This window comes from Aquarana catesbeiana, linkage group LG11, assembly GCF_042186555.1.
Source record: "Aquarana catesbeiana isolate 2022-GZ linkage group LG11, ASM4218655v1, whole genome shotgun sequence".
In the NCBI taxonomy this organism is placed as follows: Eukaryota; Metazoa; Chordata; class Amphibia; order Anura; family Ranidae; genus Aquarana; species Aquarana catesbeiana.
The window spans coordinates 240516050-240535616 of NC_133334.1; the positions used below are offsets into that span (position 1 = coordinate 240516050).

General features: G+C 38.9%; 1 protein-coding gene across 1 annotated transcript in view; it reads right to left on the reverse strand.

The window, feature by feature from the left end:
• WWOX (WW domain containing oxidoreductase) overlaps positions 1–19567 on the reverse strand; it is a 1355656-nt gene that overhangs the window by 961922 nt on the left and 374167 nt on the right. The window contains exon 9 of the mRNA XM_073605546.1: positions 17175–17439. Coding sequence (XP_073461647.1) covers positions 17175–17439 — 265 coding nt within the window. The remainder of the gene's footprint in view (positions 1–17174; positions 17440–19567) is intronic.

The following is a 19567-nucleotide window of genomic DNA, read 5'->3' on the forward strand; positions in this document are numbered from 1 at the left end:
AGGAACTAGGATTTCCAGGATGAAATATCTTGTCCTAACCCCTAGACACTAAGCTAACAACTGAGCATGTTCTACAGTGTGACAGCCTTTGGCAGGGCAGACTTTTGATATTTTTGTTGTACCTAGTATCCTATTCCTGCATATTGTACTATACCCACTGGATGATAAGCTGTGCCCTACACTGAACAAAAGAGAACGACACCTTTCCTGCATGTAAACAAATACTACAGATTTTTTCCCATTTGTGATAAACGAGTTTGTTACAATATACTACACTGACAGAAAAACTGGGCTCAAACAGATCATGAAGTTCATACAATCTTAATGGAACCTAAAAACAACTCATGAGAAGTATGGGTCTGCCGTGACAGGACTCCTTCTGAAATTGCTTGGTGTCCGGCAGTGTCTGACTTCAGTATGACAATCATGGCCCCTAGTTGTCATGATCCCAGAACAAGAATGTAAATAAGTGTCAGAACTACTTATTTCTATATTTGTTACTATCCCCTTCCAGCATTGAGGACTAACTATGCACAATATGGACTAAATATATGCAAATTTGCCTCCCCTGAATATCCAGAAACTACCAGCTGGTATTTACACTGACCATAGACAAAGTCTGTTTCAGGCCAATTCATATTGATAATAGGTCAGCCGATTTCATGCAACTACTGACGGTTTGACAAGTTATCTAGAACTGCTCTTCTTCATAGCTCGTGTTATTGAGCATGGCAGTGTTACACAGATGTATGCAGAATCCGCTGAGTAATCAATTTATGTAGGGCAATCCAACCATCCAAAATAGTTGTGCACATTGGCATGTCTGTCCAGATGTTCTTGCCTAAAAATGGCATAATCTACTCAAACATGACCAACTTGAGGTAACGTTTGGGTAGATGGGGCTTGGATAAGGATTTCCAATGTATTGTTTAATGGTTGAGCTTTATATTTTATTTTAAACACAAAAGCTAATTCAGAAATATAAAAGTATCATATGCTTACATCAAATTCATGAAAAAGTAGAAAATATTTTATTGTGTCAGATATGTTCCAAAAGCCATTATTGCTTCTGTTCCAAAAATTACATGTTCAACACTGATGGAACCTGGACAGTTGCAGTGGGCTAACCAGGGTCTTTGTATTGGCTAAAGAGAGTTTAGTGCCACAATTCACATTCTGAATGCAGATACTTAAGTACTTAATAAATCATCAAAGTACAACAAAAACTGCATGAACAGCCCTTATAATACATGTCCAGTTAGCTCCACAATTGAAGTAACCCACGTGAAATTGTGGGATTATGAAGCAGAGGATTTATATATGACAGTGATATGGTTCTGCGATCACTAGAGAGTTATATATATCTTTAAAAAAAAAAAAAAGTACACCACCTACCTCCCCCTCAGACTAGATGAACCAATCAATTCCCCCCTTCATTTCTCTTTAATCATTTACATTAACAAAAAAGCCAAGTTTTCCACAAGAAGCCAAGGTAATCTAGCAGAATAAATCATGTTTGTTCAGCTGGATATCTTATTTATTTGAAATACTGGGAGAAATCTCTTCTGACTTTACAAAAAAATGAAGGGTAAACAGAAAGATTGTCCAAGAAACCTGAGCTAGAAAGCTCTGTCTTTCAGAGTGCCGTTGTAAAATCCTATTTGGCCGATCCAAAGAAAATATACTATATCAAATGTTGAGGACTGCATCATGGTGTCTTAGAATTCTCACTTAAAAAGAAAAAAAATCAAACATACTGTTTTTCTTTCTATTGCTGTAAATATGGTCCTTTCGGTAACTAAAGCAGCCCATGGTCAATTTTTGGTTTGATTATTATAATTGGTAGATTTCTAACTCCCGTTTTATATATTTGGTCCTTCTTTAGGCTTACAAACCAAGCTTTTAGAAAATCGTAGAGTTTTACAGTATGGTTTGGAGCCAGATAAAGAAAAATATTCAAAGAGCAATCAGTGGACAAAGTACAATCAATATAATGACTCTACCAGTGTTTTTCGATATCTCCAAAGATTTCAGTGTGCTTTTTCATTAGTAATCCAGAAAAAGCCAATGCCAGGTAAACCGATCCTATTGATGCCCCACGAGTTAAAGTATCGGTTTTACGTCCAGTAAGAGTTCTGGCATCTTATCATTGGGGCACATTATACTTTTACTGTTCTGGAGACAAATGGGGAATTTTCCAGTCTCTGATCCATGTCCAATCCAAAATATAAACCGTATGTTACATAGTTTTGAGCCTCTGGAAAATTACAGGTCTGCTGCCTAGCGCTTCCTTCCATCCTCCTACACTGCATGGAAATGAACAGGTTGCTTGCCAGTGTGATGTTGGTTCTGGATTAGACTGCGAGATTGTGCAGTGTGCGGAAAGCATGCAGTCTTGTCGGCGTGAAACCACCTTTTAGTTGGGAGGTAAATTTTGCAGTGGATTATGTGACTTCAGTATTGGAAAATACATTTTCAAAAGTTCTCACCTTCTTAAGTGTAGATAAACTTTACTCCTTTAACTGCCAATTCAGGAACATTGTTTAAGTCTACATTAGATCTCAGACTGATATGCTAACGGTTTGTAAGTTATCTGAAAGCCAGCCGTGTAAGGTGAGTATTTGCCCTTTTTTACACTCAATTATTTTATTTTAGTTATAAATTATGAGTTTCTTTTTGGAAAGGAGGAAGCAAATAAGCCAACCTTGCATTTTCTGCTTTAATTCATGTCCTCTTTCCTTACAATTAATATCAGACTTCATAAACTTAAGTGTGTTTTCAGCACTAATGAGTTCCAACAAACTGTAAAGCTAGAGAATGAGCACGCCGAAGGCTAGTTTCTTTAACTGTACATACAATCCACAGTGTTAACAATTATCCTCTAAAGTTTATAAGTAGATGATTTGGGTTTTGGCACTGGAGGATTTTGACATTATGCTGCCCTAGACATACTTGAATTAATTATTTCATACAGTAAAAGCTCCATTCTGAGTCATGTGATTGCTCAAGTAAAAATTAACATGCTCTTGAGAAAGCATGTGGTCTGCTAACTATACAGAACTACTTTTTAGCTTGTGAAATCACCATACAAGCTATAGGATAGATAGATTCCTCAACTAAAATGGCATCCTAACTTATTTTATCATCTTCTGTACCCCCTTCCTGAGACAGTTCTCTTTCTTGATTTTACCCCACATGGCCAAAGCTGCACAGAAAAAAAGGAACTAAATTAGGAATATAATTAGCACAAGCAGGCCATATTGCCTTTAATTGGACTAGTTTAAAAACAAGTGTAGAATAACTGTTTTGAACACATGTTCCTAAAACAAACACAATTCATTCACTTTATTCTGACTAAATTAAAGGTGTCCCTATATTTAGAAAAAAGCTCTATAAAAATAAGGTCCTTTACTCATAGGGATGTTGTACAATTAATATAATGATGAGGAATAATGGGAATTTAAACTTACCAGTAAATTGTATATCATCGAGTACAGTAGAGGACACAGGACAGGAAAACATTGACCATGGGTTAATTATGCTGCTAACAAGCGATTGGACACTGGCAAAATCTTTGCTCAAAACACCCCCAGTGCACCCCCATAAAACCCCACCCACTCCATGGGACACCAGTTTTGTAGCAAGCAATATAGAGAAAAAGAGAAGAGAGGGGAAAGACCTTACGGAATTTACTGTTAGGTCAAAATTCCTATTGTCTTAATAGTACAGTAGAGGCCATAGGACAGGAAGTCATAGACAATGGAATAGCCCCCCAAAAAAACAGAATGGATAAGGCAGAAACCTATCCCTATAAAGTACTAAGAACCACATGCTGGTCCAGATCAGATTGGAGGAAAGGCCAGGATGCAAGGAATAGAATATTCCCAGGGTGTGAGGTGCCTGCTTTCTCACCAGCCAAAGCAGGTGTTTCATCACATACGGCGACCCATCACATTTGGCTACCCGCTGGAGTGCTTGTGCGCAACGCCACCATATGCATTCCAACACTGTTGTTTTGTAAGATTAGGCGACTTGCCAGAATGTGTAACGGAAGTGACGTTCCGTCGCCGCCATCTTGCTTCATCCAGCACTCCTCAATAGTAAGGATACACTGAGAAGGGGAAAGCGGACATCTTGTTACACCCGCCGGAGTTTTGCATTTTACACTTATTTGTAACAGTAAACTGAGTTTATATAGTGAAATACAGTACTTAGAACTACGTCTGACTGGTTAGATGTTGAATTTTAAAAGCAGCGAACTTCTGTCAGATTAGCAAACCTATGACATAAGCAGGCTTGACGCTGCTTTTAAAATTCAACATCTAACGAGTCAGACGGAATTGTAAGTACTGTATTTCACTAGATAAACTCACTTTACTGCTAAAAATAAGTGTAAAATGCAAGAGTCTGGTGGGTGTAAGAAGATGTCCGCTTTCCCCCTTCTCAGTGTATCCTTACTATGGAGAAGTGCGGGGTGTAGCAAGATGGCAGCGACGGAACATCACTTCCGTGACGGTTTTAGTGTGCTCTTTTGTCCTAAAACTGTTCGAATGCATATGGCGGCGTCGCGCATGTGCACTCCAGAGGTACCCAAATGTGATGGGTCCCCATATGTGATGAAACACAGGCCCTCCAGGTGTGATGGTAGATTCTAGGAGGCAGATTTCCTCACCTTGAAAAAGGTGAAAATTACTTTGCTTATGCTCGCAGTTCCAGAATGTTCATAGGGAGCATTGAATCCTGTGGGAACCAGGTTTTCTGGACAGTCAAGAAACTGGTAGTGAGCCCTGAGGAAAAAAGCAGTTTGATCTTGATAGAAGTGTTAGTCAAAGTAAAAAATAAAAAACAATGGTTTAGAAAACTCAATAAGAGAACATGTTAATCACTTAAGAACACTACAGGTGATGAAGGTACATTGGGGACATTCCCAGCAATATTTTTGTCAGTGTCCAATTACCTGAAAGTAGTGGCATACAACCCATGGTCTATGACTTCCTGTCATGTGTCATTTTTTTTCATTTGTAATGTCATCTTCAAGCAACAATTGTAAAAAAAACTGAAAAAGGATAGTTTTAAATAATACCACTTGTTGAATACCCCGGAATGCCTTATTTTATGGGTTCAGTAATAATGCCTTATTTTATGGGTTCAGTAATTTTTTTTTTAACAAAATGTTAAAGGCAATATAAATAGGTAGGTAGGTACAAAGCTGTCAAAGTTTAGAGAGTATTTTAGAGAATTATTTGCAATAGCATCAGTTGTTACAAATATCAAGTATTACACAAGCTAAAAGTTCATGTTTGAACACCTTAGCTTATTGGATGAACTTATAACAAAAATACATGCAATTTTTTTCCTAAACTAGCCTACCTAATAAAAACCTGAGGCCTCAAGCACACTGGGTGTTTAGCCCTGATGCATGAGAAATGTTTTGGTGAGAGCAGATAACACAGTTGCACCCCTGCTGCTGGCAACCTTTAAAACTCTATGGGAGGCTGAAAGCTGATGTAGCTCAATGGGCCTGGACAGTGCATTGAGTGGAAGGTCTCTTCCTTCTGTCTGCACCAAAATACCTGGAACTCATGCACTGGGACATAACAACCAGTGTGCAGGAGTCCTTGTATGTTCTGAAAAACAGCGTGAAAATCATTTTCATATTCAGAGTGATTAGAATGTTAGTTTCAACCAATACAAGTCAATTTTGAACTATTTGGCCTCAAAGGTTTCAATGACATGAAAGGGTTAAGTGTACATAAATGCTTCTAAGTGAGAAATTGGGGTTGATTTACTAAAACTGGAGAGTGCAAAATCTGGTGCAGCTCTGCATGGCAGCCAATCATCTTCTAACTTCAGCTTGTTCTATTAAGCTTTGACAAAAAAAAAAAATTGGAAGCTGATTACTTTCTATGCACAGCTGCACCAGATTTTGCACCCTTCAGTTTTAGTAAATTAACCCCATTATATTTATACACGATAAACAGGTACATTTTGGAATGTGTTTTATTTGAAAAAAAATGTCTTTTTTCAAAATGTAATTTATCAAACTGTAATGTCCTCTGAAGTCTACAAAAATAGTGCACATATTGCTGGTTTATATACAAAATATAGCTACATTACTGTATTACAGTCCCTTTTATTAAATCACTAACATTTGGAAAGGTTTTCCACCCAAGCTTTTAATAACTGTAGTGGATGGCCAATTTACTCACCATACTCAGATGCAGGTGCAGGCCCCTTTCACTCTAATTTCTCAAAACTCCCTGGACATGCTCAGAGAGTATAAATTCCTTGGTTCCTGGACAGGGAATATTAATTCCTTGGTTCCTGGACATGTCCATGGAGTATAAATTCCTTGGTTCCTGGACATGCCTAGGGAGTATAGATTCCTTGGTTCCTGGACATACACAGGGAGTATTATTCCTTGGTTCCTGGACATGTCCATGGAGTATAAATGCCTTGGTCCTGGAAATGCCTAAGGAGTATAGATTCCTTGGTTCCTGGACATGCCCAGGGTGTATAGATTCCTTGGTTCCTGGACATGCCCAGGGAGTATTATTCCTTGGTTCCTGGACATGCCCAGGGAATAAAAATCCCTCAGCTTTCCTCTCTCAATGGCTCATAGAGGCTACACCTGAGGCAATAGTAGCTGGGCAAGTGATCTGCAGCAAGGTGAAAGGCCCTCTGCTATTACAACCAGAATACGGGTAGCCACTCTAGAACCTATTATGATGCAGTTTTTCCTGAAAAGCGTTGTGGGGATCTCCCCACCCAGTTGCCAGAGTGCTCCGGTTCCAGTGAAGTGGCCCTTTGTCCCTGAGCTACTGATCCCTTCAGCCGTTCACCTAGGTTACCAGAGCTAACCTGGCCCGCAGAGGCACGTTGTTTATGAGGTTAACCACAGGGGGCTTTGTTTTGAACTGTTTTACTGTAAGAGTGATTCTCAGCTTGACTCCGCTATACAGCCACATGTTACCCTGATTAAGTCATAAAGATATTGCTGTGAACTGTCTATGTTTGCATGGCTTTTTTATTCTGCAGTGTATTATTGCTTCTAACTTTACATCTATTTAGCAAAATGCAAGTTGCAGTTACTCCCTGTCCAGTCATCTGAACTTGGCATCCACAATCAAGATTGGCTATGTCAGACAATGGTGATAGGAGTGGCAAATGCACGGCATCCAGCAAAACCACCCCTGAGAGAAGCAGGCAACCTACCACCCCTACAACAATAAAGTGCGATTAGGCTAAGAGATTGCAGGACCTGATCTGATAATATGGAATCCTGCTCACGCGGCAGGCAGAACTGGCAATTAACACCCTAGATGGAAAAGCTATATGGTGATTCTGCACTTCTCAGCAGAAGACAAGGACTCTTAACAGGGTGGAAAAGGTAAACACCGCTTTGGACGAGTCCAAGGTGGGCAAGGTCACCATTCCTGTGCTGGAGCTGTCAGGAGTTGGCCCATTGTGTGAGAGACTGCCCCAACTGTACACAGAGCAAGCTGGTAAACTAGAATGTGCCACTGTCAGGAGTCAAGCTCCCTGTACTAGAACCAAAGATGTGGTGTTTGACTCTCCTGTTGTGTGTGGATGTTTCCATGGCCAGAAAATCAGATGTTTCTTCAACACCAGCCCACAAGACACTAATCTCAAAGAGTTGTTCTAATAATACTTTTCTAAGAAAAAGATGAGCCTGGACAAGCCATCAAACCTATTGACAGCTGCCAATAAGCTTCAGACGGAATTATTCAGATTTACCTGGATACAATTGGAGCTATGGAGGCAGGAACTCCGCCATTAGGTTGTAGTGATTACACATGCCTCCTGGAGGAGGTGGTGAGGGCAAAAAAATAGACATGAATTTTAAACGGGGACTAAAGACTGAGATGCTAAATGGGTGCCCTGCACCTTGGGCTCTTCTGTTCTATTGTCTTAGAGAGACTATGCTACGCAGCCCTATGTTCCAGTAAACTGGAAGTTACGTTTTTTTATCTGTCTGATCATTTAGCTGATTACCTATTCTGTTAAAAAATCACAATACATGTAGCTTCATTGGCATTATATAGCATTAGCTGTTCTTGTGTGGACTGCTTGCTATATTAGATCCTGCACCTTAAATGCTGAAGGTAATGAATGGTTTTTAATAGGGAATGGCTGCAGCCAGTCAACCTAACCTCAGCAGGTCTAGACAGAGCTCTTGACTCAAATCATAAAGGGTGCTTCAATATTTAAAGCTCACCTTGAGGTGGCAAGTTTCAAACAAGGAAAGGTAACATGCACATGGTTGGAACTTGCACCAAGAACATCAAATCTACCTGTCTCGCCTTGAGGTGTGCTTCTACTTGATCTATGAAGAAAATGTTCCCTGACATGAGAAATGTGACGGATTGGCAGTGATTCAATGATTTGCAGAGGGTTTGCAGCATACACCTCTGAGTATAATCACAACCACTGCAGATGATCAGAAGTGCACATAATTTCTCTGCAGTTAATTCCTATATGGCTCTATCAATGAAAGTGATGCTTGAATCAGTTGATTAGCTGGTACTTAACAAACTGTATATGGCAAACCAAACTTTAGGCATCATGGAGAACCTCATTAACATGAAAAGGTTCTCCACAGAAGAGAACTGTTTTCAAAACAACTTTGAGTTAGTCTTCAAACCTATTTGGCTAAAAACAGCTTTAAAATACTGTACACAAATTCTAAATTCAGTAATACGAGACAAAATCACTATTACTAACAATACTTTGCCTTTTACTAACAAATTTGCCTTTGTTTGGGTAAGCATGCATTTGAAGATTGACAAACTTAGATAAAAATAAAACTTTTTTAGAATTGTTATCTACACATTTACAGACAAAAACACACCTACCGCCTGCGCCTCTGATATTAAGAACTTTGGCAAAAACTTGTACATAAAATCTTGTATAGTAAAAACAGAGATAGATAGCACTCTGCCAAATCCTCTGTTAAGAACCAAATAAACTAGTACTGCTATAACCATCTATTTATGTAGTAAAATTATTAAAAGATTTCTTCTGACGCCTATGTTTTCTTTCCAACTGGACACGACTTGTCAGGGAAATAGAAATTTTTACTGCAATTTATCTCAAATAATGGTATATTACTGATACTCTAGCTTTCAGTATCGTGAAATGAGAACCGGTATTTTTTTACAAAGACTTTAACCTTCTCTGTAACCCGAAATCTCAAATAAACTCTCCATGTAACCCTTACCTTACCCCTCCCTGTAAACAGAACACCTTACATTAACACATTAACCATTCCTTTAGCCCTCAAACTGTCACATTATTTCTCTATGTAACCTCCAACCCACAAGCTACCAAAACTAGAGAAAAAGTCAGACTATATAGGCCAGACAAGGAGTCTTAAATAAAATGTAATTTTTATTATACATAGTCTTTAAAAACAGAGAATTTCATAAAAGCAATTATGGTGCTTAATGGATCAACTGTACATGAAACAATTACAGTACTCTTGCTTGATAAGTCCAGTGAAAAAGAGATCCTCATGTATCAACGTGTTTTGCCAAAATTAAGCTTCATCAGGATACATGAGTATACTACAGTAATCCCTTCAGCAACACTGCATACAGCATACATGGCCCCCCACGTGGGTACCAAAGCAACAGGTGGGAGACCCAACAGGACACCTCAAAGATGAAAGATCTTATTTATACTTCCCAAATACTGCCGATTACGTATTAACGGAAGTTTAGAATGAGAGGCATAGACAATTGCCTATATGTAATCAGGTCCTAATTAGTTCACATAGGAGAGGACTAGACATAGTTCCAAACACAGGAGAATTATGTTACACCTAAGGCATCCATTAGTGGAGGTCTTATATAGCAACTTTCTTCAAAAAGGAGCTGTCCTTCCCTTAGCCTAAATCATCTGCAGGGATAGTGTCATGGGAATCTTCAGTGCCTATTTGTCCCGGCATACGAAGCCATGTAAAACTACCCCACCCATGTAACCTTAACATTACCCCTTCATGTAACCCTAACACTAATCCTTACACTGTTCCTCCATGTCCCCTTAACACTAAACTTCACACTACTACTTTAAGTCGTCGAACAATGGTTTTTAGCACTAATAGAAAGGAAAAAAATGGACAGTGTTGCTAACCCCTCCTAACACTCTCCAAAACAAAAAATGTCACACTTCAAATACTAATCTTTTAAATTTAGAATTGATGACATCAAGAATCGATCTCTCCGCTATTCACAGAAGTACACAAATAAGATCATTCTTGTTACAAAAGAAAAGAAAAAAAAAAAGAACAAGCACAGAACCAAAACCTGCCATAATTTCTTTGAATTTGCAGTCATGTCATGTTGGTTTGCTTGTATAACACAAACACTGTGCCATTTTGTGGGATCGCTCCCGATGGAATTGGAATGTATCTTAGAAAAATGTTTTCTCTGTACAGAGTCTGAAATGTTCATCTCTCTCTGACAGTGGAGTCAACACATCTCCATCCTTTCTGGAATCTGTTACATTTTTTGAGTTATAAATCTTTCGGCATCAGGTTATTCGAGGGCAGAATCACGCTGCTCTGGCGAGTTAAGGTTAACACAGTGACAGCTTGAGCTTTCTCACTGTAATTTATAACTCTGCAACAGAACCAGGGTTTTTATTCCCATCTATTAAAAAAGGGGAACAGCACATCTGTTAAAGTTCTTGCACAATGGCTGGCTTTGCACCGAAACAGGAAACGTAACCCAATAGTCTCAGAACTTCAACAAACCTGACCCACTTTCAAATGTTAGAAAGAGAGGTTTTTTTTTTTTTCCCTCTTTATTAATTTTAGCTTGTTGTAACATCTGCTAAGCGCTTGCTGCCCCCTAACACTTGATATTCTTTCAACTCCCAGTGCTGCCAAAAACAATATTTGGTTCTATTAGAGGCTGCAGTGAGTGTGTGATAATAGGACGTGGGCTCTAAGACTCCCAACTATTTCAGATGACTGCTCTGAGGACATCAAAGAGGATTATGCATCAGCTAATGGATGGTTTCAGCAAAATGTCTATGAACCTATTGGATATTGAAGTTTGACAGTTTAGTAGAGATTAGCTATTTTTCTAGGATGCCCACAAGGAATAGTTTAAAATGTTTGGTGAGCTTTGAGTACACCCTTTGAATTGCCCTTCTGAACCAACCTGGAGAAGTTGATGACAGTAACGACAAGTGTTCTTAGTCAACAAAAAGTTTCAAACATGGAATCTAGTGAATAGGAAATTTCTTTTTTTTGTATTGCAGTTGCTCTACTTGAAACACATAATATGCTCAAAGTGTATTGCAGTTGCTCTACTTGTTAAAACACATAAAATGCTCAAAGTGCTTAGTTTACGTGTTTTTGTGTGTACTATAGTGAATACTTGACATCACAATTTTAAATAGAGTTAAAAAAACTGTCAATATGGTCTCATGTTATTATACAATATGCTTTATTTTTGTATGTTCTGCATTACACCGAGAGGCCACAGTGAACTGGTGAACTTATAGGAAATCTTTAGATCCACCTTTAACACTAAACTTCACACTACCCCCTTGTAATTCTCACACTACAGTTAACTGCCAAATCTCTCCCAAAAAATTATCTCTTACACCAGTGATGGTGAACCTTGGCATCCCAGATGTTTTGGAACTACATTTCCCATAATGCTCATGCACTCTGCAGTGTAGTTGAGCATCATGAGAAATGTAGTTCCAAAACATCTGGGGTGCCAGGGTTCACCATCACTGTCTTAGACTGTAGTTACTTCAACAAGGGTACCCATTACAATACACGTGTATTCCTGTTTCTGCAACAACTCTAAATTTGGATTTCCCCTTACTTTAGGTCCTTAAACAATGGTTTTTAGCACTAATAGAAAGGAAAAAAAAGGACAGTGTTGCCAACTCCTAATTCTATCCAAAACAAAATATGTCACATTTCAAATACCAATCTTTTTTTGAATTGACAATGTCAAAAATAAATCTATTCTCTATTCACAGAAATACACAAATAAGAAAATGTCTTTAATACCCTTTGAATTGCCCTTCTGAACCAACCTGGAGAAAGTGAGGACAGTAATGACAAGTGTTCTTCAACAAAAAATTTCAAACATGGACTCTAGTGAAGAGGAAATGTCTGTTTTTGTATTTCAGTTGCTCAACTTGTCAAAACACTCACTGAGCTTTTGCAGAACATACATGGGTAGAATGAAAGGATTTCCAAGAAATTCGACCAGCTTTAGTTTACATTTTTTTTTGTTAAACAAAAACTGTCAATAGATAAAGGGATCAGACTGCTGGATGACATTCTAGTAGGTCCAGCTACTAAAACCTTTAGAGCATTACAAACAGAATATGGCACACCCTCCTCTGAATATTTCACATACTTACAAATATCACACTTTTTATGCTCAACTCAGTCAACCAATTTCTCATTGCCATGGAGAATTGTTCAATTTCTTACTTCACCTAATACCAAAGTTATAGGGCATAGCCTCAATGTACAACACGCTTAATAAAAATGGTAAATTTAGTAAATCGTCATCTATCACACCTGGGAACACCAACTAGGATCAGTATATTCATCTGAGCAGTGGCAAGCTGCACTCAGATCCACCTACTCTTCCACTAAAACCATTAATATGCAGGAACTCACTCAGAAAATATTATTAAGATGGTATCTGACTTCCTATAGCATATCCAAATTCTCGCCGCAGTCATCACCCTTATCTTAGAGGGATTGCGGCAATATTGGTACACTTCACCACATACTGTGGACTTGCCCAAAACTACCATCCCTTTGGATAGCACTATTCTGACTGATCAATAAGATCTACGGACTCACAATCCCCATCTCCTTTTACACAGCTTTATTCTACTTGGGTTTAGATAAAGTGCCACCCAAAATAAAAGGACCAATCATCCATATTTTACTTGCAACTCGTCTGTCATTGGTTAGACACTGGAAAGATTCCCAAACACCTTCCATTATTGAAGTGATTCAACTAATCCACACTCATGCTACGTTCAAATTGCCTTTTGCCTTATCTGTTGGTAAACAGTTGGTTAAATCTTCCTGGGAGAAATGAAACAATTGGTATGACCAATCCCAATGCCCTTAAATTACCTTTTTCATTCTAAATGTTCATTATAAGTACTTTACCATCAGTAAAAATTCCAACAGGGAGCCAAGCGCAGAACGTAAACCAAGGAGCCAAAGTAATTATAAAAGTCACACTGGACCGCTGCTTCCGCACTCAAATGACCAAATGAGAAACAGACAAAATCAACAGAATTGGGAAGTGCAGATCCAGGAGGTGGCAAGGAATCAACTGGAGATGAATCCATGTGAAATTTAAAACAGTTTATTGCTGATAAAACATGTAACCAGTACACAGTACAAATGGGAAAAATCGTCAGAATGGCCAAACTCACTGTAATAGTGCCAGCAATGGAGCCAAAAGGTGGTGGAGAAATGGCTGTCCCGCTTCCATGAGGGCTGTGGACAGAGGGGGCTGCAGACCAAAAATGGGAAGCCTGAAAACACTTTCCAACAGCTGGGAGCAGTAACCATAACCAAAGCTGAGCTACATCAGGGAGGGGAAAGTCTGGGTCCAGATCCAGGAAGCACAATCACTGTATGACCAGAGTGGAAAATGGCAAAGCCGCTGCAGCAGCAGGTGAGACCAGAGATGGATGCTGGAGGGGCATCGGTATGAGGTTGAGCTGCAAGGTGTCCGGACACCACAGGACTCCTCCCCAGCCATGTCACACGCTCCAACTGCAGGCAGACACCGGCAAAGCCTGATGGATCAAATGGATCAGAGCAGGAGATGTGATGAGTATCACAGCAGGTGCCGGAACTTGAGCGGTATATGATTACATGTTTCAGGGTTTAACCCCTTCCTCAGATAACACGCTCAAGATCCAGCACAGAACAGGGATTTTATAGTCACGAGGCGGGATAACCAATCGATCCACCACCAATCATCCAATACCTGGATATTGTAAGGAATATCATGGAAAAACATTAAAAACCACGGGACACATTATTGAAATCTTACATGAGTATAGGTGTGAGAATCAATACCTATGGGCGTCCTTTGACGTGTGCTCCTTGTACACCTCAATTCCACATGGAGTTGGAATACCATTACAGATAGGGCGGGCAAAGATTATGTCAGACAGTTTATCACTTGTTCAACTCAGTTTGTAGCCTATGTGCTCAAATGTTCATGTAATGTATTATATGTAGGCCGGACCATATGCACGTTGCACACCAGGGTAGGCAAACATCGCAGATTTATACAGAAAGGCCTGGTCCAACATAGTGTGCCAAGACATTTCTCTCAACATCATGCGAGAGATTTCAAGGCCATGACAGTTCTAGCAATTGAACACATCCCCAAGGGGTCCCTTACAGATAACGAGAGATTCTCGTTATTATGCAAAAGGGAAACAATGTAGATATATAAAATAAATTCTCTCTCACTCCATGGGTTAAATGAGGAGTTGGATTCCCATACCCTCATTGATTCATAAATTATAAGTTATTGTCAACTTGCTGGTCCCGTTTGCATCATTTTCTGTTTTTGAGGATTGTATCATATTTAAAAAAAAAAAAAATGCTGGTGGTTTATGAGCTGTGTCCGAGTACATGTGTCCAATCACTTTTTTCAATACTGAATGGATTTGTATGTGCGTGTGTATGTATGTAAATATATATATATATATATATATATATATATATATATATATATATATATGTATATTGATTTCTATATATATATATTTTTTTATATTGTTACTATTCATTTGATAAACAGTGTTGAATTAACATTAATATTTATTTTTGTTTTTAAAATGTTTTTCCATGATATTTGTTACGATATCCAGGTATTTGATGATTGGAAAGAAGATCGATTGGTTGTCCCGCCTCGTGACTATAAAATCCCTGTTCTATGCTAGATCTTGAGCGTGTTATCTGAGGAAGGGGTTAAACCCCGAAACATGTAATCGTATCTCTCTCAAGCTCCAGCACCTGCTGTGATACTCATCACATCTCCTGCTCTGATCCATTTGATCCATCAGGCTTTGCCAATGTCTGCCTGCGGTCGGAGCGTGTGACGTGGCCGTGGAGGAGCCTGTGGTGTCCGGACACCTTGTAGCTCAGCCTCGTACCCGCTGCTCCTCTAGCATCCATCTCTGGTCTCACCTGCCGCTGCAGCAGCTCTGCCATTTTCCACTCTGGTCATACAGTGATCATGCTTCCTGGGTCTGGACCCAGCCTTTCCCTTCCCTGATGTAGCCCAGCTTTGGTAATGGTCAGGCTTCTCATTTTTGGTCTGCAGCCCCCTCTGTCCACAGCCATTTCTCCACCACCACCACCATATGATTCACGTAAAAACTACAAAAAGAAAGAAACCCATAAACAAAAGACATTTGTTTGTTGAGCTCAGAGTTTCTCATTAAAATGTCCTGTGTGGAATACCCAATAGGAAACTCTATCATGAATATGCCAGCAGATCAAGCTAATGTTGTTTACAAGCTACATCACAACAAATTCAACAGGAAGGGTCCAACCTAATCCACACACACACACACACTATGAAAGCTCATATCACTTATGTTATCTCTAAAAGGGTCTTCTTCCCTTTAAATTTGATTGTTTTTATTAAGTCTGCATCTTAAAAAGCAAGAACAAAATAAAAAAGCAATCTACAAGTTCCCCCAAATTCACAATTCACATTTCCTTCTGCAGTCCCATGCCAACCCAACTCAACAATAAAGGGCAGGAACTAGAGAACTTTTTGTCAAAAATTAGCAGGTACAGAATGCTCTTAGGAGAAATACCTCATTATGCTTTAAACTTATTTAAGTTCCAGAGTTAAATGACGCAAGAACACATTTAAAGAATAATTACATGTACAGTTCCTAAAACAAACGTGAAAGCGAACACAATCTATGTCTAAATCATTTGCTTTAGAAGCAATGGCCTATAACTTTTAGTAAAATGGGTTTACAAAGGGGAGTCTTTTAACATGGAATTATTTTTTGTTCATTTTGGAGAAAGGCTTTGATCTACTACTCATTTTGGCCACTGGTCCCTACTGTAATTTCTGTGGCACACACACACTATATCTTCCCATTGGATTTTCACAAAGGGGGCAGTGTTACCATAATTCTGGATTCTCCATAGCAAAAGACCCAGAAAAGGATCAAACCTTTTAAATATTAAGCAAAACTAAAAAAAATAAGTGAGTATATTTTAACATTAAATACCATTTAGACATTTTACTTAAGGTGTTATTAGAAAACAACTCAACTGCCAAAATATTTCTTTAAACAATGCAAAAAAAACATATACATAGTATGACTATTCTATAAGTATGAATCTATTGTAACTTGTTCACTTCACAGTACAGTATGTTTGTAACTTATTATTCTCAATATTTCAATAGCCTTCATTTTTGAAGGATCTGCATCAAAGTTGTCCACAGTAGTAATGAAAACGTTATAGTTAGACTAACTCTTGCCCGAACATGCAGGTACTGGAACATGGTTATATAAAATAGCAATTTTTGCTAAAAGTAACTAAAATTCTGATATAATCCATAACACATTTAAAGAACATCATACTTCTTTAAAGCACTAAACAGCCCCATTTCTACAATTCTAGCTTTGAAAAGAATAAACAGACAATTTTGCACTTGAAATCTATAACTGGAAAAGGTCAAAGGTCACCATGCTCTTCTCACCACTCATCTCTTTTTTTGGGTAAACACATGTCCAAAACATCTCAGCCAAAGCCTGTACTGTTTTTCAATTTATCTTTATGTGCTGAGATCCTAAAAAAACTGTTTTAATGATTCTACCCTATCACATTTCTCTTGTCTCCACTCTGCAGACAAAATGTATTGCACATCATCAAATTATCAGAACAATAAAGATCTCTACTGCAACGGAACTTGAAACTGGACTGGATACTTAGAGGATTGTCCTGAGATTGTGGCGTCTGAGTTGCCATTTAAACTACCGACACAAGGCTTACAGGTATCAAAGGCTAATACAAACATGAACATCTGGATTTTCAATACACTTTGATCTCAAGCCAAAAACGCTAAAAATATGTAAAAAAGTTCACTCACCATGGACTTTGTAAAGGGTCGAACCAAAGCAAACAGCATTGTGTACCCCCACCAGCTCCGATGAATAGAGGAATACATCATATTTCCCGGATGCAGCGTGTTGGACGTCACCCCATAGGGAGAGAGGCGGCGGTTCAGCTCCTTGGAGAAAAGAACGTTGCACAGCTTGGAACGGTTGTAGGCTAACATGGCCCAATAGTCCTTCTTCGATGGAGAAAGCAGGTTGAGGTCAAGTTTCCCAGATGAATCTTTAATATCTGTGAATCTAAGTTCAAAAAATAAAATATAATAAAATATGTCTCAGACCTCCTGCCAGTAAAACCTTAAATGTGGGCCAAAAAATAAAAATAGCACCTCTTATAATCTGTTTTTCAGTTGCAAGAGGTGTTGATTTTTTAATGTAATGCTGGAATACATGCATGTTGTAATAAAAGAGTCACAGAAAAAACAGGGGATCATAATAACACCAGTAGAATATAAAACCCAACATAACAAGATTTTTTTTTTCTTTGCTCATTTTATTTGTGCTAGGAGCTACAGTGTTGTTGATTTATTCCTTATTTGCTGTACTTTGTAGATACGGTAATTATTAAAAATCACTTGAATGGCTGTTGTAATTTATTAAACTCTTTCAACCCTTTCTTTTTTCAAAGTTTAAAGTGGAGTTCCACCCACTTTTACAACTCTTCAGCATCCCTCACTAAACTGTGCACTGCAAACGAATTGGATATTTTAAAAAAAAAATTCTCAGCACCTACTGTATATCTGCTGTATTCATTTTTCACTTCCTCCTCCCTAGCCGTGGCTCATTGCATCATTTCCTGTTTGCAATGCCTTCTGGGAAGGGGCGGCAACTCCCTCTGACACTGCCGTTGCTATGGAAACCTGACCTGAAACCTATTACACTGCTTGTGCTGCACTGAGCATGTGCGAGATCTGCAAGGATGAGATCCAGGAAGAAATACAGTCTGGCTTCAGATGCCCAGACTTAAGATGGCCACGGCCTGCTGTAAGTTTATAAAATAACAAACTACTGCTATAAACTAAGAAAACAGACCTTAGTTTACAGACTAACTTTACTAGAAACATTAAGCTTGTGTATTATATGGGTATTTTTATCTAAAAAGTATAATTTTGGCCGGAACACCACTTTAATACACCTCTGCCAAATATAAATGTTTCAGCTTATAAACAGTGAACAAAAACCCTACTACAGTCTGTCCCCTAGGACACAATTATTCCCCCAATGTGTGCTGCCATCTTGCCCCTCCTAGCATAAAGAGTGCTGCAGCAAGCACCTCCATGACACCAATGCTATTCCCAATGATGATGATGTGTCAGAGATCTGTGCAGATGTCAGCAGTCAGAGGGAGTGGTTGAAGAGGAAGGCTTAGCAGTTGACTATTTGTGAGTAACAGCAATGTTTAGTCTACTCAAGCTTAAAACTGTAGCTAAAGGAGTACAGCATGTTCATTTTGCAAAGTAAATTTTTACTTACTTAGTGAATGAGGTGAAGCCAAGTTAAAATTCACTATGCAAAGAATACCCAATCATGTTTAAGGAAACAAAAAAACACGTTGAATGATTGAAGTTAGCAAACATTCACCTTGTTCACTACGATAAATGAAAAATCACTTTGAAAAGAGTATGTCTACACTTTTAGCAATTGACCCCATTTATGGGAAAGGAGAAGTGTGTTGAAGACAGCTGATAGAGTTAATTATGAAGATACAACCATGCTTACATGCTTGAGGTAAAGAAAGGTTCTCTTCAAAAACCCCAAAAATTGATTTGGGATATTCTTCGAGAAGTCCTCAAAAAAGTATATAGTGTCACAGGGCCATAGGGAAAGCTAGTGTGTATGTGGCATTGGGAAAACCAGTTATGGAATAGAAAGGGCACCCAGCAGTCTGAAAATGGTAGAACAACCGAGTAATTTAATAAGGACAGGTGTGTTTGGTCCAGAAGTGGAAGAGGCTACACAGAGACAGGGTCCTGTGTAAGGTGGTGTTGCAGTTGATGGTGTTGTAGGGTGGTGTTGCAGAGGCCAAATGTGAGAAGGACAAAGAGTGTGTCTCTGGGCATGTCCACAGAGGCTCACAGCAGGGATCCGGTCTGTCATTGTACACCGATTCAGGTGCAAATCAGGTCCAAATTTATGCCTGAAATCACACCAAATTCAGAGCCAAAGATGCACAGGACCCTTTCCAAATGTGGACCACGGCCGCCCTGGAGTTGTGTGAACTGGCTCTCCTTTCTGGCAAATTGGATCCGTAGAAATCCACATCCAATTTGCATAATTGTGAACCCAGCCTTACAGTCGGGTAAAAAGAACATTGGTCCCTTTGTCAGAACAATCTGGCAAAAAAAAAAAAAAAAATGAATGTAATAGG